The 25,274-nt window shown below is 54.8% G+C and overlaps 2 protein-coding genes and 1 long non-coding RNA gene across 14 annotated transcripts; 2 read left to right on the top strand and 1 right to left on the bottom strand.

Moving 5' to 3' along the window:
- Window positions 1-582: 582 nt before the first annotated feature.
- Window positions 583-6,144, bottom strand: LOC103351495 (uncharacterized). Its single transcript, XR_011383613.1, has 3 exons — window positions 6,007-6,144; window positions 5,498-5,693; window positions 583-927 (listed from the first exon to the last, which is right to left on the bottom strand). It is a non-coding gene; the product is annotated as an uncharacterized lncRNA (long non-coding RNA).
- DHRS13 (dehydrogenase/reductase 13) lies at window positions 1,545-6,156 on the top strand. The gene is made up of 5 exons (XM_051825400.2): window positions 1,545-1,809; window positions 1,899-2,017; window positions 2,892-3,015; window positions 3,197-3,508; window positions 5,147-6,156. The coding sequence occupies exons 1-5, from the start codon at window positions 1,683-1,685 to the stop codon at window positions 5,560-5,562; spliced, it is 1,098 nt and encodes a 365-aa protein (XP_051681360.1). The 5' UTR covers window positions 1,545-1,682; the 3' UTR covers window positions 5,563-6,156.
- FLOT2 (flotillin 2) lies at window positions 6,156-23,627 on the top strand. 12 transcript variants are annotated; one of them, XM_070061130.1, is made up of 12 exons: window positions 6,256-6,403; window positions 13,656-13,737; window positions 17,168-17,258; window positions 18,992-19,082; window positions 19,979-20,102; window positions 20,507-20,625; window positions 20,742-20,855; window positions 20,959-21,078; window positions 21,166-21,380; window positions 21,701-21,884; window positions 22,159-22,308; window positions 22,421-23,627. In XM_070061130.1, the coding sequence occupies exons 4-12, from the start codon at window positions 19,008-19,010 to the stop codon at window positions 22,457-22,459; spliced, it is 1,140 nt and encodes a 379-aa protein (XP_069917231.1). In that variant the 5' UTR covers window positions 6,256-6,403; window positions 13,656-13,737; window positions 17,168-17,258; window positions 18,992-19,007; the 3' UTR covers window positions 22,460-23,627. The 12 variants fall into 12 exon arrangements, with proteins under 12 accessions (XP_002718963.1, XP_008269225.1, XP_069917231.1 ...); XM_002718917.5 differs by lacking the exon at window positions 17,168-17,258 and having other exon boundaries at window positions 6,156-6,403; XM_008271003.4 differs by lacking the exon at window positions 18,992-19,082 and having other exon boundaries at window positions 6,220-6,403.
- The last annotated feature ends 1,647 nt before the right edge of the window (window positions 23,628-25,274 follow it).

Below are 25,274 nucleotides of genomic sequence, written 5' to 3'. Positions count from 1 at the left end.
TCCCACGTGGGCACCAGTTTGAGTCCCGGCTGCTCCACTTCTGATAATGTGCCTGGGAAAGCAGTGGGAGATGACCTAAAGGCTTGGGCTCCTGCACCCACGTGGGAGACCAGGAAGGAGCTTCTGGCTCCTGGCTTCCTTCTGGCCCAGCCCTGGCTGTTGTGACCATTTGGGGAGTGAACCAGGGGATAGAAGATTCTGTCTGTATCCCCCTCTAACTCCACCTTTCCAATAAGTAAACATAAGAAAAACAGGGCCAATGCTGTAGCACAGCAAGTTGAGCTGCTGCATTCAACACTGAGGTCCTATTTTGGAATGCCAGTTGGAGTCCAGGGTGCACTGCTTCTGATCCAGCTCTCTGCTAATGTGCCTGGGCCAGCGGTGGGAAGATGGCCCAAGTACCTGGGCCCCCACGTGGGGGACCCAGATGGGGTTCCCATGCTCTAGGCATCAGCCTGGCCCAGCCCCTGCCTTGCAGCCTTCTGGAAAGTGAACCAGTGAATGGACGAGCTCACTGGCTCTCTGGCTGTTTCCCCACCCAGCCCTGTCATGCTGCTTTTCAAATGAACTAGAAGATAAAGGTTTTTTGTTTTGTTTTGATTTTAGAATTTATTTATTTGGGCTGGTGCTGCACTCACTAGGCGAATCATCCGCCTGCAGTGCCGGCACACCGAGTTCTAGTCCCGGTTGGGGCACCGGATTCTGTCCCGGTCGCTCCTCTTCCAGTCCAGCTCTTCTGTGGCCCCGGGAAGGCAGTGGAGGATGGCCCAGGTCCTTGGGCCCTGCACCCACATGGGAGACCAGGAGGAAGCACCTGGCTCCTGGCTTCGGATCGGCGCAGTGCGCCAGCCGCAACGCACCAGCCGTAGCGGCCACTTGGGGGGTGAACCAACGGAAAAAGGAAGACCTTTCTCTCTCTCACTAACTCTGTCAAAAAAAAAAAAAAAAAAAAAAAAGAATTTATTTATTTGAAAGGCAGTTTATAGAGAAAGAGAAATCTTTCATCTGCTGGTTCATTCCCCAAATGGCCACAACTGTGGGAACTGGGCCAGTCAGGAGCCTGGAGCTGCATCTGGGTCTCCCACGTGGGTGCAGGTGCCCAAGCACCTGGGCCGCTGGGTTCCCAGACGCATTAGCAGAGAACTGGATAGAAAGCTGAGCAGCCGAGACTCCCAGCGGATGCCCAGATGGGATGCCACAGTGCCAGTCCCAGAATGAGTCTATTTAGAAACCAGAAACGTGTACACACACATCTCCAGAAGGGAGGGGCTCTTCTGCATACTCAGGCAGAGTGAACACAGGCGCCGGGGAGGTTCACGCCAGGACGGGCTCTGTGCCGCAACGCACCGCGCAGGAACACCATGAGGTGCAACACAGCTGAGCAAGCGCGCCCTCGCAGGGTGCCCGTGGTGAACACACACCCTTGGAGGGGTTCACACGGGCACACTCCTCGAAGCCACAGCCGCACGCCTAGGGGGCGCTCGCAGGGCGCCCACGCACACGCACGCACGCACACACACACACACACCCACCCCTGCCCGGCCTCCTGCTTGCCTACCTCCGCCTTCGGAAGGCCGAGGCACGCCTGACTCTTCTCAGGCCCTTGCGGGCCGATCGGCAGCCGTCGGGCGACGACCCAGAACGGCGCGGGGCTGGGGCGGGAGCCAGGAAGCGCGGCGGACATGGAGGCGCTACTGCTGGGCGCCGGCTTGCTGCTGGGCGCCTACGTGCTCATCTATTACAACCTGGTGAAGGCCCCACCGTGCGGCGGCATCGGCAGCCTGCGGGGCCGCACCGCCGTGGTGACGGGTGAGTGCGGGCGGAGGGCTGCGGGCCGGTTGGGGTGGCGCGGGCAGCGGCCCGCCCGGCTCAGCTCGGCTCCTGCCCGCCATCCACAGGCGCCAACAGCGGCATCGGGAAGATGACAGCGCTGGAGCTGGCGCGCCGCGGAGCGCGCGTGGTGCTGGCCTGCCGCAGCCGGGAGCGCGGGGAGGCGGCCGCCTTCGACCTGCGCCAGGTGAGGGGAGGCCGCGGCTGGGGGACCGCGGGCCGAGGCCACGTCGGGACACCTGGGGCAAAGCGGCTGCGGGAACCTGATTCCTGAGACGCGAGTGGGCCCGGCTTGGGTTCTTTAAACCCAAAGGAAGGGGTGCGGAGTGCCACACGAGGAAGGGGCACCAAGGCCAAGCTGAGGAGGGGGCCTTCTGCAGGAAATGACTGCAGGTCTAGTGTTGAAGGCTCAGCAAGAGTTGGGCGAATGAAAAGAGGAGGGAACAGTGTATGCAGGGGCCCAGAGGCAACACAGCTGGTCTGATGGGAGAAGCTGGGGGTTGGGAGGCTTAATGAGTCTGGAGCAGGAAGTATGAGGAAAAGAGGCAGAATGAGGGGACTGGAAGCGTTTGGGCTTCAAAGTCGGGCAGCCAGACCAGTGAGAGGTCCCTGGCACGTGGGGACTCTGCGAATGGCCTCTTGGAATGAACCCCTTGGTAGCTGTGTGGTGCCTGGACTGGAGGGACAGGAGTGGGTGAGAGGAGACCAGGGAGAACCTGCTGTAGGTTCAGGGTGAGTGACAACGCGGGGAGGGGATAATAACAATAGAGGTGCTTCCACAGTACAGAATGTACCTTACACAGATCAGCTTTTTTAATCCCCTCTACTCTGAAATGCTATTATTATTATTCCCATTTTACAGTGAGAGAACTGAGGCCCAGAGGGATTACATTTCTTGCTCCAGGTCCCAATCTAGGAGGCAAAGGCGGGAGCTAAGTCCACACACTTTTCCTCTCCAACCATGCATAGGGGCGGGGCGGATCTGAGTAGCATTCGGTGCCTGGGAAGAGGGAAGAGGAGGGAATTGCCTGGTGACAATCCCAGCCCTTGCTGCTCCACAGGAGAGTGGGAACAACGAGGTCATCTTCATGGCCTTGGACCTGGCCAGCCTGGCCTCAGTGCGGGCCTTTGCCACTGCCTTCCTGAGCTCCGAGCCACGGTTGGACATCCTCATCCACAATGCCGGTGAGGGGCAGCCGTCCCTGCGGGGCGCGGGGGGCGGCCAAGGGCACCTGCCTCCTCTCGCCAGTCCTCTCCGGGGACGAGCGGACACGTGGGAAGGATGCCCCTATTCCCATCTCACAGATGGGGATGCTGAGGTCCCAGGGCTCCTTCCGGAGCAGCTAACGCCGGGCCTCCCTCGCAGGGATCAGCTCCTGTGGCCGGACTCGAGAAGCCTTCAACCTGCTGCTTCGGGTGAACCACATCGGCCCCTTCCTGCTGACACACTTGCTGCTGCCTCTTCTGAAGAAATGCTCCCCCAGCCGCGTGGTGGTGGTGTCCTCCGCTGCCCACCGCCGTGGGCGCCTCGACTTCACACGCCTGGACCGCCCAGTGGTGGGCTGGCGGCAGGAGCTGCGGGCCTATGCCGACAGTAAGCTGGCCAATGTACTGTTTGCCCGGGAGCTCGCCACCCAGCTTGAGGGCACTGGTGTCACCTGCTATGCGGCTCACCCAGGTGAGGCCTGGCCGTTTGGCTGTTCCTGACTCCCCCTCTCCCAGCCTTGCTCCTTCCTGTGCTCCCAGAGCACGAAAGGCCACGTGCAGGGAGAGAGCTGTGCCTTGATGGTCTTGGGATCAGGCTCCCTTTGTCTGGGTTCTTCCGCTCACACCACAGCTTGGCTCTAGAACATGGGTGGCTTCTGGCAAGATTACGACCCGGGTTCTAACCTTGAGGGACCCTCTATGCTGACTGAACTAGAATATGATGACGAGGACGACGATGATAATAGCTATCTATGGTAATGATCCATTCACTCATTTACTGAGCACCTGCTAAGTCTCAGGCATTATCCACAGTGCTGGGGGTAGAGCAGTGAACAAAACAAAGACCCTGCCCTCATGGAGTTTGCATTCCAGTTTGGGGTGGGGGTTAGAGACTGCCGCTTTGTATGTAATAAAATGACAGGTGCTAGGGCCGGTGCTGTGGCTCACTTGGCTAATCCTCCACCTGTGGTGCCAGCACACTGGGTTCTAGTCCCGGTTGGGGTGCCGGATTCTGTCCCGGCTGCTCCTCTTCCAGTCCAGCTCTCAGATGTAGCCCGGGAAGACAGTGGAGGATGGCCCAAGTCCTGGAGCCCTGCACCCACATGGGAGACCAGGAAGAAGCACCTGGCTTCTGGCTTTGGATCGGCGCAGCGCGCCAGCCGTAGCAGCCATTTTGGGGGTGAACCAACAGAAAAAGGAAGACCTTTCTCTCTGTCTCTCTCTCTCTAACTCTGCCTGTCCAAAAAAAAAAAAAAAAAAAAGGTGCTGATAAAGTACTGTTGGGTAAGATAAAACAGGGTAAGAGGAATAAGAAACGCAGGTAGTGCTGTTTCAGCGCTGGCAGTTGAGGAAGACATAGTAGAAAATGTGACATTTGAACCGATGCCTGAAGGACAGGAGGAGTGAGCCATGCATCTTTCTGGCGAGAAGCCCAAATAGAGAACAAATTGTAAGAGGAAAGGCCCTGGGGCAGAAGTTCCAGGTGTGCTTAGGGGAGGCTTGTGTGGCTGGGGAGAGAAGGGAGAGTAGCAAGAGATGGTGTTGCCGGGATGGACTGGTCATGTGGGGTCTGGTCTGGAGGCCCACTGCAAGCAAGCACTGTGGCTTTTACTCTTGGTGAATAGACTCATCTTTGCCTTTAGGAGATACATTACACCAGGATAAGAGCTGCCCTATCCACAGTGGCATCCTGCATTTTAGGAAGTCACTGCCTAAGGCTCATTAGTAATAATAACCAGGACAATAACAACAATGACATTAGGCCTTAATACAGCTCCACATCCCTAATGTTCAAAACAGTGGCTGGTACACCACAGGTGCGTAATAAATGCTGCCTAAACAAAGGAACAGGGCTCAAGCTAAAAGAAAAGATGGAAAGAGACAGAGTTGTTTCAGGCGCAACCTGGGGGATTCGGCTGTACCAGCAGCTTTGCCGGCGGGAGGGGGTTTCCCATAGGAAATGAGTGGTTGCCTTGTGGAGGCCCTGAGTGCCCGGGAGACACCACCCTGAACAGGATTCTGTCCCCACTCCCCTTCAAGCTTGCTTCCACTGTACCCAGTGCCCTCAGTCCTCACCCTCCCCAACTCCTTTCTTTCTTCCTGCCCACAGGACCTGTGAACTCAGACCTGTTCCTGCGCCACCTTCCTGGATGGCTGCGCCCACTTGTGCGTCCCCTGGCTTGGCTGGTGCTCCGAGCACCAAAAGGGGGTGCTCAGACACCCCTGTACTGTGCTCTGCAGGAGGGCATCGAACCCCTGAGTGGGAGATACTTTGCCAACTGCCGTGTGGAGGAGGTCCCCCCGGCGGCCCGAGATGACCGGGCAGCCCACCGGCTGTGGGAGGCCAGCAAGAGGCTGGCAGGGCTTGGGTCTGGGGACGAGGATGACGACGAACCTCACGAAGACCCCCAGCCTGAGGAGCCCACCGTTTCCGAACCCTCCCCCAGCCCTCAGAGCTCACCAGACTGGTCTAAGGTGACACGGCGAATTCAGGTTAAAGCTGGGCCTCAGTCCCCGGTCTCCTAACCTCCAGGCTGGGATGCTTTTTCCATGGCCCTTGGTGGCCCTTGCACACCTCCTGCTGTGAGCCACCACGGACCCTGGGGCACTGTTTGCCGCCATGGTTACTTCCTGGGGCCTCCGGGTGTGTTCTTTCCCTGGTGGAAGGAAGTAAAGGGTGATATTTCTTCCTGAGAGGGACCGTCCCCCCAGATTGAGCGGGGGCGGGGCGGGGGGGTGGGGGGACATGTCAGACCCTGTTTCTCAGGAATCTGAATTGCAGCTTGCAAGGCCCCACCCTCTGAGATTGTGCTCAGCGCTGGAGCAGGGCCAGGGACTCTGCGACGGGAGGCACTGCCGACACTGGGAGTGACGGAGCCCTCTGCAGCCATCCAGCCAGGCGGCTCAACCACCCCCACTTCACCGAGGCGGGATTGGGCTCTAGAGGGAAGGACTCGCCCCAGGTCTCACAGCTGCTGAGTGCAGGCGCCGGGCTTTGGACCCGGGGCTCCGACGCCAGGGCCGCTTGCCCGCAGGGCGGTTGTTCCCGAGGCGCCTGTGGGAGTGGGGGCGACCCCGCGCGGCTCCCGAGCCCCGAGCAATAAAGCGTGTCGGCCGCGGCGCTCGCGCGCGTCCCTGCCTCTCTCGCCCGGCCGGCCCCGCCCTCCGCCGCCACACTTCCGGCGGGGCTGCGACCACGGAGGGGCGCGGGCGGGCGGCGCTGGGGGTGGCGGCGTAGGCTGGGCGCGGCCGGCGCTGCGGACCGGGTGCTGCCGTCCGCGTCTGTGCGGGCCCAGGGCCCTCCGACCCGCCGGCGCCATGGGCAACTGCCACACAGTGGGGCCCAACGAGGCGCTGGTGGTCTCAGGTGAGGGGCGGCGGGGTCCGTGGGGAGGGGACGGGAAGGGTTGGGCCCTCAGAGGGCGGGGGCCCCGCCGGCTGGGCTCGAGCCTGTGGCGCTGCGCAGGGCGCCGGCACCTGAGACCCTTCCAGAAGGGAGCCTCCCCCATTTTCCTCGGAGGCTCGCCGGCGGCTCTCCCTGCCGCTGCGTGTTTTTTGTTGGTTGTTTTTTTTTTTTCCTCCGCTCCTCTCTCCGCCTCCTCCCCGTCTCGTCCTCCCTACCGCCACACCGTGGGCTTGGGAGTCCCCTGGGAGCCGTGGGGGTCGGGGAGGAGGCTAAGCAGTGGTGCCCGGAACGGGTTAGTTTGGCTAAATTCCAACGCCGGGGGCTGGGACTGGGGCTGGGTCGCGCAGCTCCGATGGGCAGGTGCCTGTGTGGGGAGACGTCTGAGACGTGGGCCGTTTTCTCTGGGTACTGTCAGACCCGTTAATTCTGAGCAAGCTGGGGCTTGCCGGGCTTCCATTCCGCCCTGGAGACGCGGGTGGGGCCTCTACAGGTTGGGAAACCCGGCCCTGCGCTCTGCCGCTCCGATTGCAAAACGCTGCAAGCTCTAGAATTTGTGTCTTGGCGGCGCTTGGAGCCTGTGTTGGGGTGAGGCGGCGAGGGTGTTTCTCGCCCCAAGCCCCGCTGTTAGATTGTGTATTTGGGATGTCTTGGGAGGTGGCTGAATCCTTTCCAGCTGCCAGATTGTGCAGCTCCTGGGTTCTGGGGCAAAGGGCTGTGTTGCCAAGTGCTTGGAAGCCTGCAGCTGTAGGAATTCCTCATGGATTAGGAGGAATACCCACTCTGCTGATTACAGCTGTGTACAGCTGGTTAGGGCTGGCTACTGAAGCGGGTAGAAGGGATTAAGATCCCTGAGCCAGGCCTTACAACTGTATACCCTTGGAGAGATGTGATAAGTCCATTGGGAGCTTTTGCCCCAAAACTTGGCCTCAGACTCAACTTGGATTAAAAATTCCATCTCTGGGGGCCAGTGCTGTGGCACAACAGGCTATCCCATTTCGCAGTGGGCATTCCTAGTCCCAGCTGCTGTGCTTCTGATCCAGCTCCCTGCTAATGGCCTGGGAAAGCAGTGGAAGATGGCCCAAGTACTTGGACCCCTGCCACCTGTGTGGAAGACCCAGGTGAAGATCCAGGCTCCTGGCTTTGGCCTGGCCCAGCCTTAGCTCTTGCAGGCATTCAGGGAATGAGCCAGTGGATGGAAGATTCTCTCTCTCTCCCCCTTTTTTGCTTTTCAAATAAATAAATCTTCAGAAAAAGAAATTAAGTCTTTCTACTGGATGATCCCCTCCAACCCTGACCAGCACCATTCCCTGTGAGGGAAACAGGAGACCCTACCCCCTGGGGACCAAGACCAACTGCCTTGGGGTCAGGAGGGAGGGTCCCAGAAAACACTGAGGCTGTTTCCCAGCCCTCAGCCCCAAGAGAAAGCTTTTACAACCTGAATCTAGGAGCCGGTGCTTGGCATCCCGTGTAGGTGCTGGTTCAAGTCCCAGCTGGTTCACTTCCAATCCAGCTCTGCTATGGGAAAAGCAGCAAAAGATGGCTCAAGTCCTTGGATCCTTGTACCCATGTGGGAGACCTGGAAGAAGGTTCTAGCTCCTGGCTCCTGTGTTCGGATCGGCACGGCTCTGGCTGCTGCGGCCATCTGTGGAGTAAACCAGAGGATGGAGGACCTCTCTGTAACTGTCTTTCAAATAAATAAATACATCTTTTTTAAAAAATGAATCTGCCCAATACTTTTGCCTTTTAAATATTTTAAAAATTTATTTAATGTATTTGAAAGGCAGAGAGACAGAGATCTTCTGTTGATTCACTCCACAAGTGATCACAAAAGCTGGGGCCATGGGAGGCCCAAGCCAGCAGTTGGGAACTCAGTCCAGATCTCCTGCATGGGTGGCAGGAACCTAAGTACTTGAGCTGCCTCACTGCTGCTTCCCAGGGCAGAAGGCTGGGGTCCGAGCTCAGAGTTAGGCACGCCGATTAGGGGCTGCAGCAGCCCGGGACTGCAGTATGGTAACCACTGTGCCAGCTTCCTGCCACAGTGCTTTGTTTTCCTTGCAGAGTTTTCTTTCAGGAAGTCCAGACTCTGGACAGGGGACACGAAAGCTCCAGTTCTCACTCTGTGGAAGGTCTGGAGACTATAGGGGAAGAGGAGCCTCTGAGATGGGCCGCTCCGTGTTTTCGGGTTACTGGGAACCTTTTGCTTGAGCCAAGGTCAATGAAATGCTATAGAGAGTCTTCAGAAAGTTTGTAGAAAATACATAGTATGGAAAAACTAGGCATAGTTTTCAAAAACTTGTTGCAGTATCCACATTGTTCCAAAGCTATTGTAGAGGTGAGCAGAGGGGACTAAAAAGGGTGGGAGGAGAGAGCGAGCGGTTGTGCCTTGGGGTTTGCACCATCAAGGTGAGATGCGGTTCTGTGCTGAACAAGGACTCTCAGGACCGCAGAGCAGCTGCGCCCAGCCCAGCACCCTCCTTGCTCCTTGGCCCAGCCTCGGAAGACGCTGATACATCGCAGGGCCATTGTCTCTGTCCTCTCTTACTACCTTCATTCTTTACAATAAAACTTTCCTTTCTATTTTCAAAAATTTACAGCGGGACCCTTTCTCACTTGGGTTTTTATCTTTGCTAGCTGTCACTAAGATTTAGTGTTTTCACTAAAACTCTGCCTGTCAAAAAAAAAAAAAATTAGTGTTTCCTTTAAGTGTTGACAGTAATCTGAGATAGCGTTAGCAGACTTTTTCCTCACACTCTGCACTTGTTACAGGTACCTGGAAAATCATTATGCTCATTGCTAGTTTGAAATTAAGCTAGTAATTAGATCTATAGCTACATCTTATTTGTGTATATTACTATAGAATACCTTTGGTTGTTTTTAACATTTTGATAACTTTTTTTTTTTTTTTTTTTTGATAGGCAGAGTGGACAGTGAGAGAGAGAGACAGAGAGAAAGGTCTTCCTTTGCCATTGGTTCACCCTCCAATGGCCGCCGCGGAGGCGCGCTGCGCTGATCCGATGGCAGGAGCCAGGTACTTATCCTGGTCTCCCATGGGGTGCAGGGCCCATGTACTTGGGCCATCCTCCACTGCACTCCCGGGCCACAGCAGAGAGGTGGCCTGGAAGAGGGGCAACCGGGACAGAATCTGGCACCCCGACCGGGACTAGAACCCGGTGTGCCGGCACTGCAAGGCGGAGGATTAGCCTAGTGAGCCGCGGCACCAGCCCGTTTTGATAACTTTTAATATCTGTTTCCTTCATTTTTAAAGTAGCTGTTCATTACTTTATTTGAAAGGCAGAGACAGAGATCTTCCATCCACTGGTTCACTTCCCAAATGCCTGCAACAGTCAAGGCTGGGCCAGGCTGAAGCCTGGAACCCACAACTCAAGTCTGGGTCTCTGACGTGAGTGGCAGGGCCCAAGTACATGAGCCATCATCCTCTGCCTTCCAGGATTCACCTTAGCAGAAAGCTGATTGGAAGCAGAATAGCCTGGACTTGAAACCAGGCTCTTCAGTATGGGATACAGGCATCCCAAGAGGCAACTTAGCCACTATATCAAATGTCTGCCCTGTTTTGTTTTGCTTTTAAGATTTATTTATTTGAAAGAGAAAAATTGATCTTCCAGCTACTGTTGGACTCCCCCAAATACCCATAGCTTCCAGGGCTGGGTCAGGTGAAAGCCAGGAGCCAGGAAACTCCATCCTGGTCTCCAACACACTGGAGGGGGCCCACGTACTTGAGCCATCTTCCACTGACTTCCCAAGTCCATTATCAGGAAGCTGGATTGGAAGCAGAGTAGGCAGGACTGGAACTGATACTCTGATATGGGATGCCATTGTCACAAGTGGCAGCTTGACCATTGGTGCCACAACACCAGCCCCTCTTGTGTGTTTTTGTCTGTTTTTATGTTGAGAGGAAGAAAGAAAGGGCTTGTTCCTACACACTGGTTCACTCCCCCAAATGCCCATAGACCTGGGCTGAGCTCGCTAAAGCTGGGAGCTGGGAACTCCGCCTCACTGTCCCATGTGAAATGCAGACACCCAATTACTTGAACTGTCACCATTGTCTTAAATGAACACATACATCTTTAAAAAAAAAAAAAAAGTAAAGAAGAAACCCAGGCATTCTGTTGTGGGACTCTGGCACCTTAACTGCTGGGTTAAATGCCTGCCCTCTTAGGGATTTTATTTCCTGCATCTATAAACCTTCTGAGAAGGGATCCTCAGGCATTGCCAGACCACTAGAGGGGTTTTGGCTGAAAAAACTAAACACCCCCTGCAGAATGTGATCTTAAGTGATAGGAAGATGATGATGGAGGGGAGGCAGCAAGAGGAGGGTGCGCCTGAGAGGGCAGAGTACCTAAGAAGGCCGAGTTGGGGGAGGAGGGAAGTTGTGTCTGGGGAGGGGCTGAGTGGAGCAGAAGTTATGCGGGTGGGTTATTTGCTGGTTCTTCAGCTTGATTGAGGACAGAACAAGGAAAGCAAGTTGGGTTGGAAAAAACGAGATGAAAGTAGGAGAAACTTCTAGGTTTCCAGCTGAGTGAGAGCTGGGGAAGTCACAGAAGAGGAGGCACCTAACTGTCCTCTTGGGATAGTGAGCAAGTAGCTGGGAAGAAGGTGCCTTCTGGGGGAGGTGGGGCAGTCCACCAGTCCCCGCTTCCTGTTGTTGCCGCCTCTGGGAACCTGGCCATGTTGCGCTTGGCCAAGGCCCAGCTTGAGCTGTGGCAGCCTGCTCCCAAGGTCAAAGATATATTAAAGGTAAAGGGTAGATACCTATGCTGTCCTGCCATCCCTCCCTCCCTCACTCACTGCCATCTCCCACAGCTCATTGAGAGGTCCCCTGGAGCTGGCTGGAGGCAGCTGTGCCCCAGCCCCCACCAGGCCTGAAGAAGTGGAATAAGCTGAGATTTTTGGCCCTCTTCCTATTTCACTTGATGGTTTGGGTTTCAGATTGCTGATTCAGATTCACCAGAGACTTTCCCTACTCTACCTACCAGGCCAGAGAAGCCCATAAATGGCTTTCGCTGGACAGATGGTTCTACCCCAGAAAAACAGACACCTGAGTGGGTCACTGTGTGTGGGTGGCACTGCTCTTAGAGCCCTGTACCTCTAGCTCTTACTACAGGTTTAGTGTACCTTATCCAAAATGCTTTGGACCAGAAGTGTTTGAGATGTCTGATTTTATTGCATTTGGTGATATTTGCATATATATAATGAGTGAATTTGGGGATGGGACCCAAGTCTAAACACAGAATAGCTTTTGTGTTTCTTAAATACCTTGCCTAAATGTAATTTTGCACATTTTTGGTATGATTGTGTTCTGTGACCCATCAGTCTCAGATGCTGGCCCTCCTCACTCAAAAGGGAGGTGGGAGGCAAAGGATCGACCCATCCAAAACTTGTCCCCACTTTTTTGAAGATTTATTTATGTATTTGAAAGGCAGAATGAGAGAGACAGAGAGAGATCTTCTGTCTGCTAGTTCACTCCCCAAATGGCCATAACAGGCTGGGGCTGGGCCAGGCCTGGAACTTCATCCTGGTCTCCCACATGGGTGGCAGGGGACCAAGTACTGGGGCTATTTTCTACTGCCTTTGCAGGCACGTTATCAGGAAGCCAGGTCTGAAGCAGAGCAGCTGGGACTCAAACCAGCACTCCAGTATATAATGCCAGTATCACATGTGGCAACTTAACCCGCTGTGTCATAACACCAGTCCCAAACTTGCCCCACTTTGTTCTTCTCTCCATTGTCTCCGTTATGGTTTTGACCATACCACCCACCCAAACCCAGACTTTAGGGCTGCACTGTCCGATGTGGTACACTACTAGCCACATATGACTATTTAAGTTTAAATTCAATTAAAAATTTAGTTCCTCAGACATACCCAGCCACATTTAAAGTGCGCAAGAGCCACATGTGGCTAGTAGCTGCCGTATTACACAGTGTAGGTCTGGAACATTTCTACCTTCACAGAAAGAAGCTCTCTTGGATTACTGCAGGAGGCTTCTACCCATTCTCTCTGACCCCAGTCTCTTCCTCCTAGTGCAGAGTGGTACCTCTTTCTAAAATACACTTGTCACCTGGTCCCTCCCCAGCTTAAATCCATGTGGCTCCCTAGCATTCACGTACACCCTGTGATCTCCCTCTGTCCCTCTACCTGCCTCTTCCCATGTCATGGGTCCTCAGAGAAGTTGCAGCACAGCTATAGGAACCTGCCTCAGAGACTTGTTCTTGGGAGGCAGACACTGTGAGGCTTCCATGAAAACCCAAGTTCATGAACATGGAAACGATAGTGTCTTCTGGCTTTTGCCAAAATCCCATTTCTTTCAAATAGTCTGTTTCCTATACATTTCTTTGTTCTGCAAGTTAACTGCCTCTCTAATTTTTGCTACAGTTTCTTTAACTTGATGACTAATTTTGGCTTTAACAGGAGAATTCACTACAGGAGTTTTAGCAGGTTGGTTTTTTTTTTTTTTTCCCCATTCTGTACAGAGGGCACCGTGGATCCATGGCATGGATCAGGGTCTTGGCTGTGTGACATATTCTGTTGGGCTGATGCAGTTTCCAGGAACCACTTCCTTTTGAGGCCTTTTCCCTTTCTCTTTCGTTTTCCCTGTGTTTTGAGGCCCTGCCTTCTCCACCCACTCCCAAAGGGGAACAAAGTCACTCTGAATGCCTGGGGAGTAGAAAACTAGCTCGCTGGAAGCATCTGCCAGGCAGAACGAGGTGCCTGCCTTGGCTCTGAGACTCCTCCTTGCCCTGCTGTGCACTGATAGCAGGTGAACCAGCTGGTGTTACAGTAATTATATCAGGAAGCAGTTCCTCCTCCTCATCTCCCCGACTTCAGGATGTGAATTGTATGTTCAGCTCTGTATCTGTGACACGAAAGAACCCTCTGCTGTTTGTTGAATAGATGAGTGACTGGTTGAGGGGGAAATGGACACTTTCCCAGGCCACCCCCACCCACCAACCTATTCTTTCTCTGGAAGCTCTTAAGTTTGGAACTCTTCATTGGATATCCTTTTGAGGCAAATTGCCCATCTACCAGAGTAGGTTCTAAGTCCTACAAGTGCAGTGAGAACTTGTCTGTCTCCCTTTCATGTGTCACTCAGCACCTAGGGAGTTGTCAAGTCTCAGAGTAGGTAAAGCCACCATCAGGGGTCTGGGGAGGGGACAGACCCAAGAACTCACCAGTAGTGGTTTGCTTTGCTCCCCAGGGGGCTGTTGTGGTTCCGACTATAAACAGTACGTCTACGGCGGCTGGGCCTGGGCGTGGTGGTGTATCTCCGACACTCAGAGGTAAGGGCCTGGGGTCCCCAAAGCCTGTCATCCCAGTGGGCAAGGAAGAGAAGGGTTTCCATCATCCTGCCTTACCCCACAGGTCAGCCAGGAGCACCTGCCATTGACCACTTGCAGTTCTGGGGAATAGGAGCCTCCTAAGCAGAAGGTGAAACGGCTGGCTCGGGTATGTGGAAGGTGCAGTCAGCAAGGTCTGGACTTGCCCTTCCTGGGTGCCCTTTTTTCCACTATAGGTGATACCGTTTCTGTCTCAGACAGCCCAGGGTCCTACTCAGGCAGCATCGTCATTGCCCAATTCTAGCTGAAAGTTACTAAAGAAGTCTTAGTTATGTATTCTTCTGGAGTGGGTGTTTGCCAGGAGGAAAGACTGAGGACACCCAGTACACAAACCTTGGCCTGTGCAGGCCCTGGGACAACCCGGGCAGGGGCCAAATGGCAGAGAATGGACATGGTGTCAGCTTCCATTCCTGCAGGTGCCATGTCCTTGAATTCAACCCAGGGTGGAAAATACTGGGGATAACTGCAGCTGTACTGAACTTGTACAGCCTTTTTCCTTGACATTATCCCCTCACGTACAATATAGTGATCTCCATAAAGTTTCTGACACTGTGTTAGGTATCAGAAATGATCTACAGGTGATTTACAGTATGCTGATGGTGATATGCATAGGCTGTATGCAAATACTGCACTGTTTTTTATAAGGGACTTGAGCAGTAAGGGCTTTTGCTATCAGTGAAGGTCCTGGAACCAGTCCTCTGGAGCCTGAGGGACACCTCACAGTCAGAAGTGGCTACTGTAACACTGAACAGTGGCTGGATTAGAGACAAGGGGTAGGGAACTGGTGAATTGGTGCTGGAGTCAGGCCAGACAGCTCTGGACCTCCTAAGTCAGCCTAGGAAGACTTAACTGAGGAAGGGAGATTTCAGTTTCCCAGAGAGCCCACCAGCCAGCCCCACCTGCTGGTGCCTCCAGAGCTCAGGCCAGCTGGCTTTCCATCGTTACCCACTTCCTGGTTATGGGAGATGGGTGTGGGGCAGGTTCTTCCGGAGCTGTGAAGATATGGGTATGTTGTAAAGGGGTCAGTTATCCAAAAGGGGAAGCCATAGAGATTCTGGTGGAAGTCCCCCCCTCCAAGCCCTGCCAGTCAGCAGAGGGAGGCCCCTGGGAGTCTGAGGGTATCTGTGGGTGGCGGATGGGAAGCATGTCACAGCTCTGTCACTTCCCCGGTTTCCAATCACCCCCTCCACTCCCACCTCTCCTCTCCTCTCCTCTCCACCCTGCTGGAGACTCTTCTCATCCAAGGTAAAGAGTGTCGGGCAGAGTCCTCAGTAGTGGTCATGGCTTCCACTTGAGAGGATCCCAGGCACTCTGGAGTAGGCCACTCAGCCTGGCAGAGGTCATGCCACCACCCCACACACCATGCAGTCCTGGCACAACAGAGCACCTTGTTCAGAGGGGTTGTGACTTACCCAGAGGCCTGTCACGCTGGGCATACACTGCCAGGGACGCACCCCTGCAGCCTTTCTCCCACATTCTTGGCCTCCTGCTCCCCCTTCTTGCCCAAAGGAACAGAGCTCCAGGAACAGGAGGGTCAAGCCTCCCTGATGGCAAGAGTAGGGGTGAGAAGTGGGGGGCAGCCTTGTACCTCACCCTAGGAAACTGTTCATAGCTAGGCCCAGCCATCGCCCTCTGGTCCCATTTGCTGGGTAGTCAGAGCCTGCAGCCCTAAGCCCTCTTCACTTTTTGGGGGGAAGCCCCTCCCCCAACCCCAGCATACTTAGGGGACTCTGTATAGACTGGAGCCTCTCAGGTCAGAGGAGAAGCTGAAGACAGCCTCCCTTTCAAGGCACTTTCTACAGCCATCCTTGGTTTGCCACCTACCCCTCCATGTCAACCAGTCTTCCTCCAGCCTCAGTGAACTCCAGCCTGCTGCGCTTGGCCTCCACCTCCTGTGCTTCTCCATGGGCCTGATGTGAGCCTCCTCCCTTACCTGAGCAATTCTACCTCTGGCGTCTGAGCTGCAGCCTCCGTCACCCTCCTGCCTTCCTCCCCCTGCCTTTCCTTCCTGCCTCCTTCCCCAGAAGAGAGCTTGGTGGTTCCTGACTGCTGGGTCGAGAGTCCTCTCAGGCCCAAGGATGCTAGTGTTTGGGGCCCAAACTAGGCAACCTTTGCATGTCTGCTTGGCTGGACCCACAGGGCTTGTGCTGTGAGAGCAGCCCTCGCAGAGTTGAGCTGGGGGCTCCACGTTGCCTCCTCCTCCCCATCCCCGCATTCATCTGTTCCTGCTCCTTCAGCCTCAGCCTCTTTCTTGTCTTCCCTTCATTCTTCTGCCTAAGGAGACATTCCACTCTGTCGACAGCCTGGCCTCTGCCTAGCCCACCCCCTGCACATGCTCGCACACACAGCTAGGGCAGGCTGGGTCACTCCCGGCCGCCTTGTTTTCTTTGCCAATACTCTTTCTCTGCCCCTGCCCAACTTCAGAAATCCCAAAACAGATTACTCTTTCATCTCCAGTTGTCCCCGTGAATATTCTGGCAGGAGTGCTCTCTCTCCCCCAGCCTTATTTGAGCCCCCCAGTCCCAAATCAGAAAATCTAAAGATTTCTTTGAGCTTTTCTGGCCTTAAATTGCCACCCTCTGTGTCATATGTAATACAAACCCTGAGTTTTTCTCTCTTTTTTTTAAGATCTGTTTGTTTATTTGAAAGGCAGGGTGACAGGGAGGGAGAGGGAGAGAGAGAGATCTTCCATCCACTGGTTTACTCCCTGAATGCCCACAACAGCCAGGCTGGATCAGGCCAAAGTCAGGAGGCAAGAACGCCCTCTGGGTCTCTCATGTGTTTGGCAGGGACCCAAATACTGGAGCCATTCTCTGCACATCAGCAGAAGGCTGGATCAGCAGCAGAATAGCAGGGATTCGGCCAGGCGATCTGGTATCAGATGCCGGCCTCCCAGGTGGTGGCTTAACATGCCATGCTATATGCCTGCCCCAGCTCTGAGGTTTTTGTATTGCAAAGACAGTTTTTGTGCAATGAGCAGGATTCAGTATTTCCTGTGGCTTATTAATCCCTAGGCTGGCCTCCCTCTCCTAGTTTCTGGAAATGCAGACTAGCCTGTGTTGAGAGGTAGAGGTTAGGCTATGTCTTCCAGATTCTGAGAGGAGTCTCATGGGAAAGGGAGGAGGTAGACAACACAGGTGCCCTGCACTCAAACCTCCTTCTCCAGGCCCCTCCTCCAGCCCAGCAGCTCCCTGGTGGAAGGGTGTAGGCCTTTGCTGAGCTGGCAGTGGGGGGTTGAAGTACTGAGAGCACCCCCAACCCCACCCCCAGGCATCAGGCATTGGTGCTTGTCTGGTAACCACTGTGTGTGTTTGCTGTGTCCCCTCCTACCCCTACCTGTCCCTACCTCTCCCTACCCCTGGCTGCTCCTCAGACTGTCTCTGGAGGTTATGACCATCCTGTGTCGCTGTGAGAATATTGAGACGTCGGAGGGGGTCCCGCTATTCGTAACAGGGGTTGCACAGGTAATAACCCACCTGCTTCCTCCTCTGTTTCTAACCTTCTCTCTTCCTGCCCTGTGGGGCCCGGAAGGCAGGAGTTGGATGGACTTGCTTCCTGAGAGTGCACCTCCTTCCCCTCTGTTCTCATCTCTGCTGCTCTGGGTGCCAAGATGCATCCCTGTACAGATCCAGGTCTCTTGCTGTTGCCCATTGAGGCTGCAAGTGGGGAAAGAGCAGGGGACCCTGGAAGCTCTGCCCAAGTCTGCCAGGGGGCGTCTTTGGATTGCCATGCAGCTGCCTGTGGCAAATCGGTTGTAGGCTAGGTTAGGTGACACCAAGCTTTCTCTGTAAGGTGCCTGTTCCGATCCTCATTGCTTTATTCACCAGCTCTCTAGTGAGCACCTTCCTGGTTTCAGGCACTGGGAGTGCAACAGCCAACATCAGAAGACCTCTATCCCTCAAAACCTGTATGCAGGCGGGCCCCAGGCTGCCATATCTAATCAGAAGGGTCCTCCCTGTCTCAGCAGCCCTCATGGGCTTGGAAGGGCCAGCATCAGTTCAGAGACCTGAGAAGCAGCTCAGGGCACCTTGTTTGGAATGGTAGGGCGCAGGCCCCCTTCAAGACTCGATTTGAAGCAGCCCTGTTCCCCTCCAAAGCCCGTCCTATATTTGAACCATCTGAAGATGTCCAGGTTTCTTTTAAATTGGTGATTGTGGTGCTTTGAGGAGTCAGACTGGGAAGAACCCCTCTTTATTTATTTTTTTAAATAAATACATCTTTTTTTCCTTTTTTTTAGGATTTATTTATTTATTTGAAAGAGTTATACAGAGAGAGAAGGAGAGGCAGAGAGAGAGGGGTCTTCCATGCACTGGTTCACTCCCCAATTGGCCGCAGTGGCTGGAGCTGTGCCAATCCCAAGCCAGGAGCCAGGAGCTTCCTCCAGGTCTTTACATGTGGGTGTAGGGGCCCAAGGACTTGGCCCATCTTCCACTGCTTTCTCAGGCCATAGCAGAGAGCTGGATCAGAAGTGGAGCAGTCTCGAATCGGTGCCCATAAAGGATGCCGGCACTGCAGGTGCTGGCCCCGAGAACCCCTCTTTCTAGCACACTTATTGGCCAGGAGGCTCCAGTGTTGCCCACCTGTGCCTAATGTCAGAGAGTAGACTTGAAGCTGTAGCCTGTTGCCAAGTGGAGAAACCAGGCAGGCTTTCTTGTTCAAGGTCAGGTGCAGGGTCACTTATATTTGACCAGGAGTGGTCAGACACCCAACCTGCCAGGCTAGCAGACAGAGCCTTCTAGGCAGCCTCCTGGGGCAGCCTTGGGTGGTGAGAAGACCCAGAAAAGGGGAGAGAGCCCTTGGGGGATGTTCACACAGCACCCACGGACAGCCCCCACGCACACCTTGGAGCACCAGCATCCACTTGCTGCCCTAGAACATACACACAGTTACACTGAAATGCACTCCCATCCCCAGGTCACCATGGCCACTTCTTTCTTGCTTCCTCTTTCTCACAATTCAGGCCAAGCTGACTGGAGCAGAGGGTGGGTGTATACATGTAGCCCGACCCCCCTCCCTCCCTTGGAGCTGCCTGCACCTCCTACCTGCCCTCCCCCTTCTCACATGGTCCCAGTTATGACCCTCCTCACAGGACCCTTGGCTCAGCCCAGCTGAAACAGTGAGGCACTGGACTCTGTCCCCACACCCCCAGGTCCTGGGTCCCCCAAGACCCATGCCCCTGTTTTGCATTTCTTGGCAGGATTTCCCTAGAGATTATGACGTTGCAGCCCCGCTGCGAGGACGTAGAGACGGCCGAGGGGGTAGCTTTAACTGTGACGGGTGTCGCCCAGGTATAGTAACTCAGCAGCCCTGCGCATGTCCGTTGAGCTGCCTCGTCCTCGTGCTGGGGTCGGGGGGAGGAAGAGACGATGGCAGCCAGTGGCCATCTCTCCAGTGCCCTTGCCCCCACCCCCACCTCCTGAGAGGGTCATCACTACCGGAACGTGCTCGCTCGGCCCCCTTGGCCACCCAGCAGGACTAACAGACACCCCTTCTCTCCTCAGCAGCCCGCGAGGGACAGAACCAGTGCTGAGGGCTCCCGTATCAACTAACCCTACCCCGTTCTTTGCAGGTGTTGGAAATGCCAAGCCTAGAGTCTACCCTGTTCCCTGGGAAGGGGGTGGAAGGACTGGGGCCCAGAGGGAGCAGCCATGTGAGGCAGGGGAGCTCTAAGCTCTGGGAGTCACAGCTGGAGACCTAGGTGAGGGGCTTCTTGCCATAATGTCCCTCACGACTTTCCAGGGCAGCAAGGCTCGACCATCAGGTAGGCCCCTGCTCAGGGGTTTGGCTGAGTACCTCGGGAAGGAAGGCATCCTCAGCTGCTCCCTTGTCCTGGCTGGGTGTCTGCACCCCTCCTTGTTTATTCTGTTTTGCCTACCCTGCCCCTCAGCCTGCAGGGCTCCCACCCATAGGGGAGCCTGTGCTCAGCTAGTAAGGGATCAGTGGGTGTCAGGGTGAAGAGACAAGCCCTGAACGCCTGTGAGGCCAGGGCAGGACCTGGGGCTGCCAGTGAAGACGACGTTGCCAGTGTAAGGAGAACTTCTGGGGCTGCCTGTCTCCCCATGACAGGCCTCAGTCTCCAGGTCTGAGAAAGGAGGGGGGCACAGCTACCACCCTCCTCTCCTCTGGGTCTGGGGCCTCCCTCTGCTTCCGAAGCCTGGCTCAGACACCTCTGTGACCCTGGCAGGTGAAGATCATGACAGAGAAGGAGCTTCTGGCTGTGGCCTGTGAGCAGTTCCTGGGCAAGAACGTGCAGGACATCAAGAACGTTGTCCTGCAGACTCTGGAGGGACATCTACGTTCCATCCTCGGTGAGGCCTGCCCAGCCTGGCAGGAGCCTGGCAGGGGTCCCCAAGCCAGGGCCAAGGTGGGGTTGTGGGGCAGGGGGACTGTCCCACCAAGGTGTCAAGTGGAAACATTTTCTCTCAAGCTTTTCATTTCAAAACTTCAGGTGACTAGAGTGAAGGAAAGGGCATTAGGGTGGAGTTGGGAGCTGCCAGTCTGCTCAGGCGCCTGGCACTGCCCAACACTTCCCTGTTCAGCCTGGGCTCTGCGGAAGGAAGTTCAGTGTTAAACCCTGTTGAAAAGAAACACCAGCAAGATGCAGCCCAGACAGCAGGACCCCTGCGTGCACCCAGACCTGCTCTTGCATTGCTGTCTTCCTCCCAGCTGGCTGGGTGTCTGTGGAGCTAGCCTGTGACCCTTCCGCCCCCAGGGACCCTGACTGTGGAGCAGATCTATCAGGACCGGGACCAGTTTGCCAAGCTGGTGCGGGAGGTTGCAGCCCCTGACGTGGGCCGCATGGGCATTGAGATCCTCAGTTTCACCATCAAGGTGCGGTGTGCTTGGAGGGCCGTGTCCCGCAGCATGCATCTGGGACGTGGGAGCTTGGCAGGAGGGGCCCCTTTGGGCCTATTACCCCTGCCTGTCATGACTTCCTTTCTCCCCAGGACGTGTATGACAAAGTGGACTACCTGAGCTCGCTAGGCAAGACGCAGACTGCGGTGGTGCAGAGAGACGCCGACATTGGTGTGGCCGAGGCTGAGCGGGACGCAGGCATCCGGGTATGGGGGGGATTTCTCTTCCACCCTCAGAGACTGGGACTTTGGGAGTGATGGGACCATGGTTCCTCAGGGTACCCTTAGCGCCTGTTCCTCCTGCTCCCAGGAAGCCGAGTGCAAAAAAGAGATGCTTGATGTGAAGTTCATGGCAGACACCAAGATCGCTGACTCCAAACGAGCCTTTGAGCTACAAAAGTCAGCCTTCAGTGAGGAGGTCAACATCAAGGTGAGAGGCCGCCGGACATCCTGGGTTGGAGCTCAGGGCTGAGCTCTTGGTGGCCAGGCTCTAATGTGCTGGCCTATTCCGCTGCAGACCGCCGAGGCCCAGCTGGCCTATGAGCTGCAAGGGGCCCGTGAGCAGCAGAAGATCCGGCAGGAAGAGATTGAGATTGAAGTGGTGCAGCGCAAGAAGCAAATTGCCGTGGAGGCGCAGGAGATCCTGCGCACAGACAAGGAGCTCATCGCCACTGTGCGCCGCCCCGCTGAGGCCGAGGCCCACCGCATACAGCAGATCGCTGAGGGTGAAAAGTGAGCACCCCCTGGGGTGGGAGTTGGGGTCTGCCCTTGGTGCACTCTCTCCACTCTGCTGACCACACCTAGGAAGGATGTTGTCAGGATGACTAAGGTAGGGAAAGGAGGCTTCAGTGCCTGGCATAGCATCTGGACAAAGAGCTGCCTGCTCAGTTCTTTCTCCACTTGTAGCTGAGAGCCAGTAGCCTCTCTCCAGCCAGAGCTAGGCAGCCAAGGTGCCTGCCTTCAGAAGTCTCCCACCCCTGGCAGCCACCAGACCAAAGGGCTGGAGAGGACCCTGGCACCTGCCACTGATCTACCCACCTGGGCTCCCCCAGGGTGAAGCAGGTCCTCTTGGCACAGGCAGAGGCTGAGAAGATCCGCAAAATCGGGGAGGCGGAGGCAGCGGTCATCGAGGCGATGGGCAAGGCAGAGGCTGAGCGGATGAAGCTTAAGGCTGAGGCCTACCAAAAATACGGGGATGCAGCCAAGATGGCCTTGGTGCTGGAGGCCCTGCCCCAGGTGAGGCTCCCACTCCAAACTGGGACCCAAGGGTTGAGTGTCCTCACTTGGCTAGCTTGGCAAGTGCCAGACTTCTGGAGGTCTTGTCGGTAACACGGTCACAGACTGGAGGGATTGATTGGGTGTGGGGGACAAGAACTACCCCAATGGGCCTCTCTTACCACAGACTGTAAATAAGGAGCGTGGGTAAGGTGGAGAAAGGAGGGAGATAAGCTGGGTATAGCAGGCGGATGGCGTCAGCATATCAACCATGCTCTGTGTCCCCCACCCCCAGATTGCTGCCAAAATCGCAGCACCACTGACCAAAGTCGATGAGATTGTGGTCCTCAGCGGAGACAACAGCAAGGTGACATCAGAAGTGAACCGGCTGCTGGCCGAGCTACCTGCCTCTGTGCACGCTCTCACGGGTGTGGACCTATCGAAGGTGTGTACCTGCCTCGCTGTAGTGGGGCTGCCTGGTGGCCCAGTGAAGAGGCCCAGGCAGAGTGGTCCTGGGGCCCAGAGCCAAGGCCTCATGGTATCTCTCATCCTTGCAGATACCCCTGATCAAGAAGGCCACCGGTGCACAGGTGTGAGGCTGCCACAGGCCCGCGCCTTTCAGCAGCCACCCGCCCCCCCTCCAGCACCCGTTTTAACACCACAGGAACAACGGGAACGTTACTGACTCTGGTGCCTTATTTTGTAGGGACCAGAAGTGCTGCGTGTTTAGGCCATCTCTGGCTGTCTTCCCTTCTCTCCTGTGTCTGTCTCCTTTTCCTCTCTCTCCCACATTCTCACTTTCACTGCCACATTCATCTAGTTTGTCTCTTCCACTCTGGTCTCCCCTTTTGTCTCTTCCTTTGTCTGTCTTTTTCTCTCCCTCTCCTCCACCCTCTGTGCACATCACTTACCCTATGCTGAAGATGTTTATTATAATCACTGTCTGTCTGTGGGGGGTGGCCCTGCTGCTCCTCAGATCCTGGTGCCTTGAAGTTCTCTGTGCATCTGATCATCCTCCCTGTGGCCCTGGCCAGAGCTCAGCAGGAATTCTGGGTGGGATGAGCACTCCTCTGTCCTGGCCTGGCCCTCCCAGCCTAAGCCCTGCCCTGGGGAGCCCACAGCCTCACCCATTCCTGCCCCTCTAAACCTGGGTAACCCTGGCTCTTCCCTACCCCAGGGGCACAGGGGAAAGGGTCTTCTGTCTATAGCAGCTCCCTCACTTTACTACTGCCTTAGGAGGCCCCTGCTTGTGCTCAGGGAAGTCCTCTTCTTGGGCCTGTCCCTGCTACGTGGGGTGGGGATTGGTCCTAACTCTGCTAAGTTTTTCTGAGATCAGGATCTGGCCCTGCTGGGGACAAGAATATACGTAGACCCTCTTCCTGCTATGGCTGCACTGTCCTGGGTACCAGGCCCTTCCATGGGCAAGGCTGTGCCAATCATACACAGAATCAAGTGCTGTAAACCTATTGGCCAGAGTCTCCATGTGCCCTCTTCCTGGCCGGAGTGATAGGGTTCTATCCATAGGAAACAGCCCACTCTTCTGTCTTCTTGCTTCAGTGGAGGCAGAGGAGCCCAGAGCCCAGGGCCCACACATCCTGGCAGGGGTGCTGTGGGTATCCCATAGTCCTAGTCCCTGATCCCTGGACCTGCCCCAACCTGTGTAGCTCTTCCTGCATGTGGATGCTGCATGTCTGGTGTGGGGCTTGGATGTTGCACTGCCCCACTGCCTGCCCTTTCTGGTAAAATAAAAATCTCTTCTGCCTATCTTCTGTGCTCTGTCTCTGTGACAGGAGAGACTGGGAACCAGGAACTAATCAGGTCTGTCACCCAGCCTCAAGGCTGCTCTCAGCTTGTTCTTCCCCACCCTTGCCACTGGGGGGCATTAGCACATTGGCCTTGCCTACCTAAAGCAGCCTGGGGCATGGTGGTGATTGGCCAAGATGCTGAAGCCAGTCTTAACTGAGCCCTGGGAGACAATGGCCCCATTGCGGGCAGAAGGTGGAGAGAGCAACAGGCTTGGTAGTATAGCCCACCTCCCAGGCTTGAGGGCATGAACTCTGAAGACAGGCTGCTTGGATCTCAGCTTCACCTGTGTAATCTTAGACAAGCAATTTCATCTTTTTAGGTCTCAATCTTTTTATTCATTTTATAAATTTATCTGGTGCTTGCCCTGTGCCAGGCATTGTGTTAGGTGTTGGGAAGACTACAGTGCCTTTTACAGCTTACATGTAGGTCAAAATAAAATAAGAAAAATTGAATGTACAGCACACTAGGTAATGGTCAGTAATAATGAAGAAAGAAAAACAGGGAAGGGAATTGAAAGTTTGGGGAGGGTGCTGAGACGTTAGGATCCAAGGAAGGACTCATGGAGATGGTGGCACTGAAGAAAGTAAAGGAATGAACCATGCAGATACCTGCGGGGCAAGGTTTGCGCCCAGTGTGTCTGGTGTGATAAAAGAACAGCAAGGTCTGTGTGTTTGGAAGCAAGCAGGTGAGTGAGCAAGAATATTAGAAGATGAAGTTACGATGTGAACCTGTTTCCACATCCTGTAGAAGCTTAATAAAGCATATTTTAGGCCTTACATGACATGGTAAACTGCTAAAGGGCCTTGAAGAGAAGAGTGATGTCATCTGACACATCTGAAAAGATTAAAAGATCATTCTAGGCATTCAAGGAAGAATACAAAATCTATACAATAACTGTTGCTGGAACCATCTGGGTTTGTATGGGGGGAAATTAAATCACAATCCCTACCTCACTCCATATGCTGAACTAGTTTGAGAAGGATCAGACACCTAATGTCAAAATAGAAACCATAAAACTTATGGAATAATCAGAGATGTTTTTATGACCTTGGCGTAGGCAGGATTTCCTTAGACGAGAACTGAAAGGAGTTGGGTGTGTGATGCAGCAGGTTCAGCCTCTGCTTGAAATCCTGTATCCCATGTTGGAGTACTTGGTTCAAGTCCCACTCCTGCGCTTCTGATCCAGCTTGCTGCTATGGTACACCCTGGGAGGCAGCAGATAATAACTACTTGGGTCCTTGCCACCCACATGGGAGACCTGGATGGAGTTCTGGCCTCCTGGCTTTGGCCTGACCTATCCCTAGCTGTTGTGGGCATTTAGGGAGTGAACTAGCAGTTGGAAGATCTCACTCTCACTCTTAAGTAAATTTCCAAAAGATCACTAAGCATAAAAGAAAACGTACATATATTGGGCAAAGTATGACAGTACTTCAAAAACGTGGACAAATTAAAGAGAAGTTTGAAGCAAGCATTTGGCCTAACAGTTAAGACTTATTCCATATTGGAGTTCCTGGGTTCAATACATGGCTCTGGGTCCTCACTCCCATCTTACAGCTACTGCAGACAACAGTGATGGCTCAAGTAATTAGGTTCCTGCCACTGGCA

This window comes from Oryctolagus cuniculus, chromosome 17 (assembly GCF_964237555.1).
Source record: "Oryctolagus cuniculus chromosome 17, mOryCun1.1, whole genome shotgun sequence".
NCBI lineage: Eukaryota > Metazoa > Chordata > Mammalia > Lagomorpha > Leporidae > Oryctolagus > Oryctolagus cuniculus.
The sequence above is the reverse complement of the archived record's forward strand: the minus strand, read 5'-3'. Positions and strand labels throughout refer to the sequence as shown.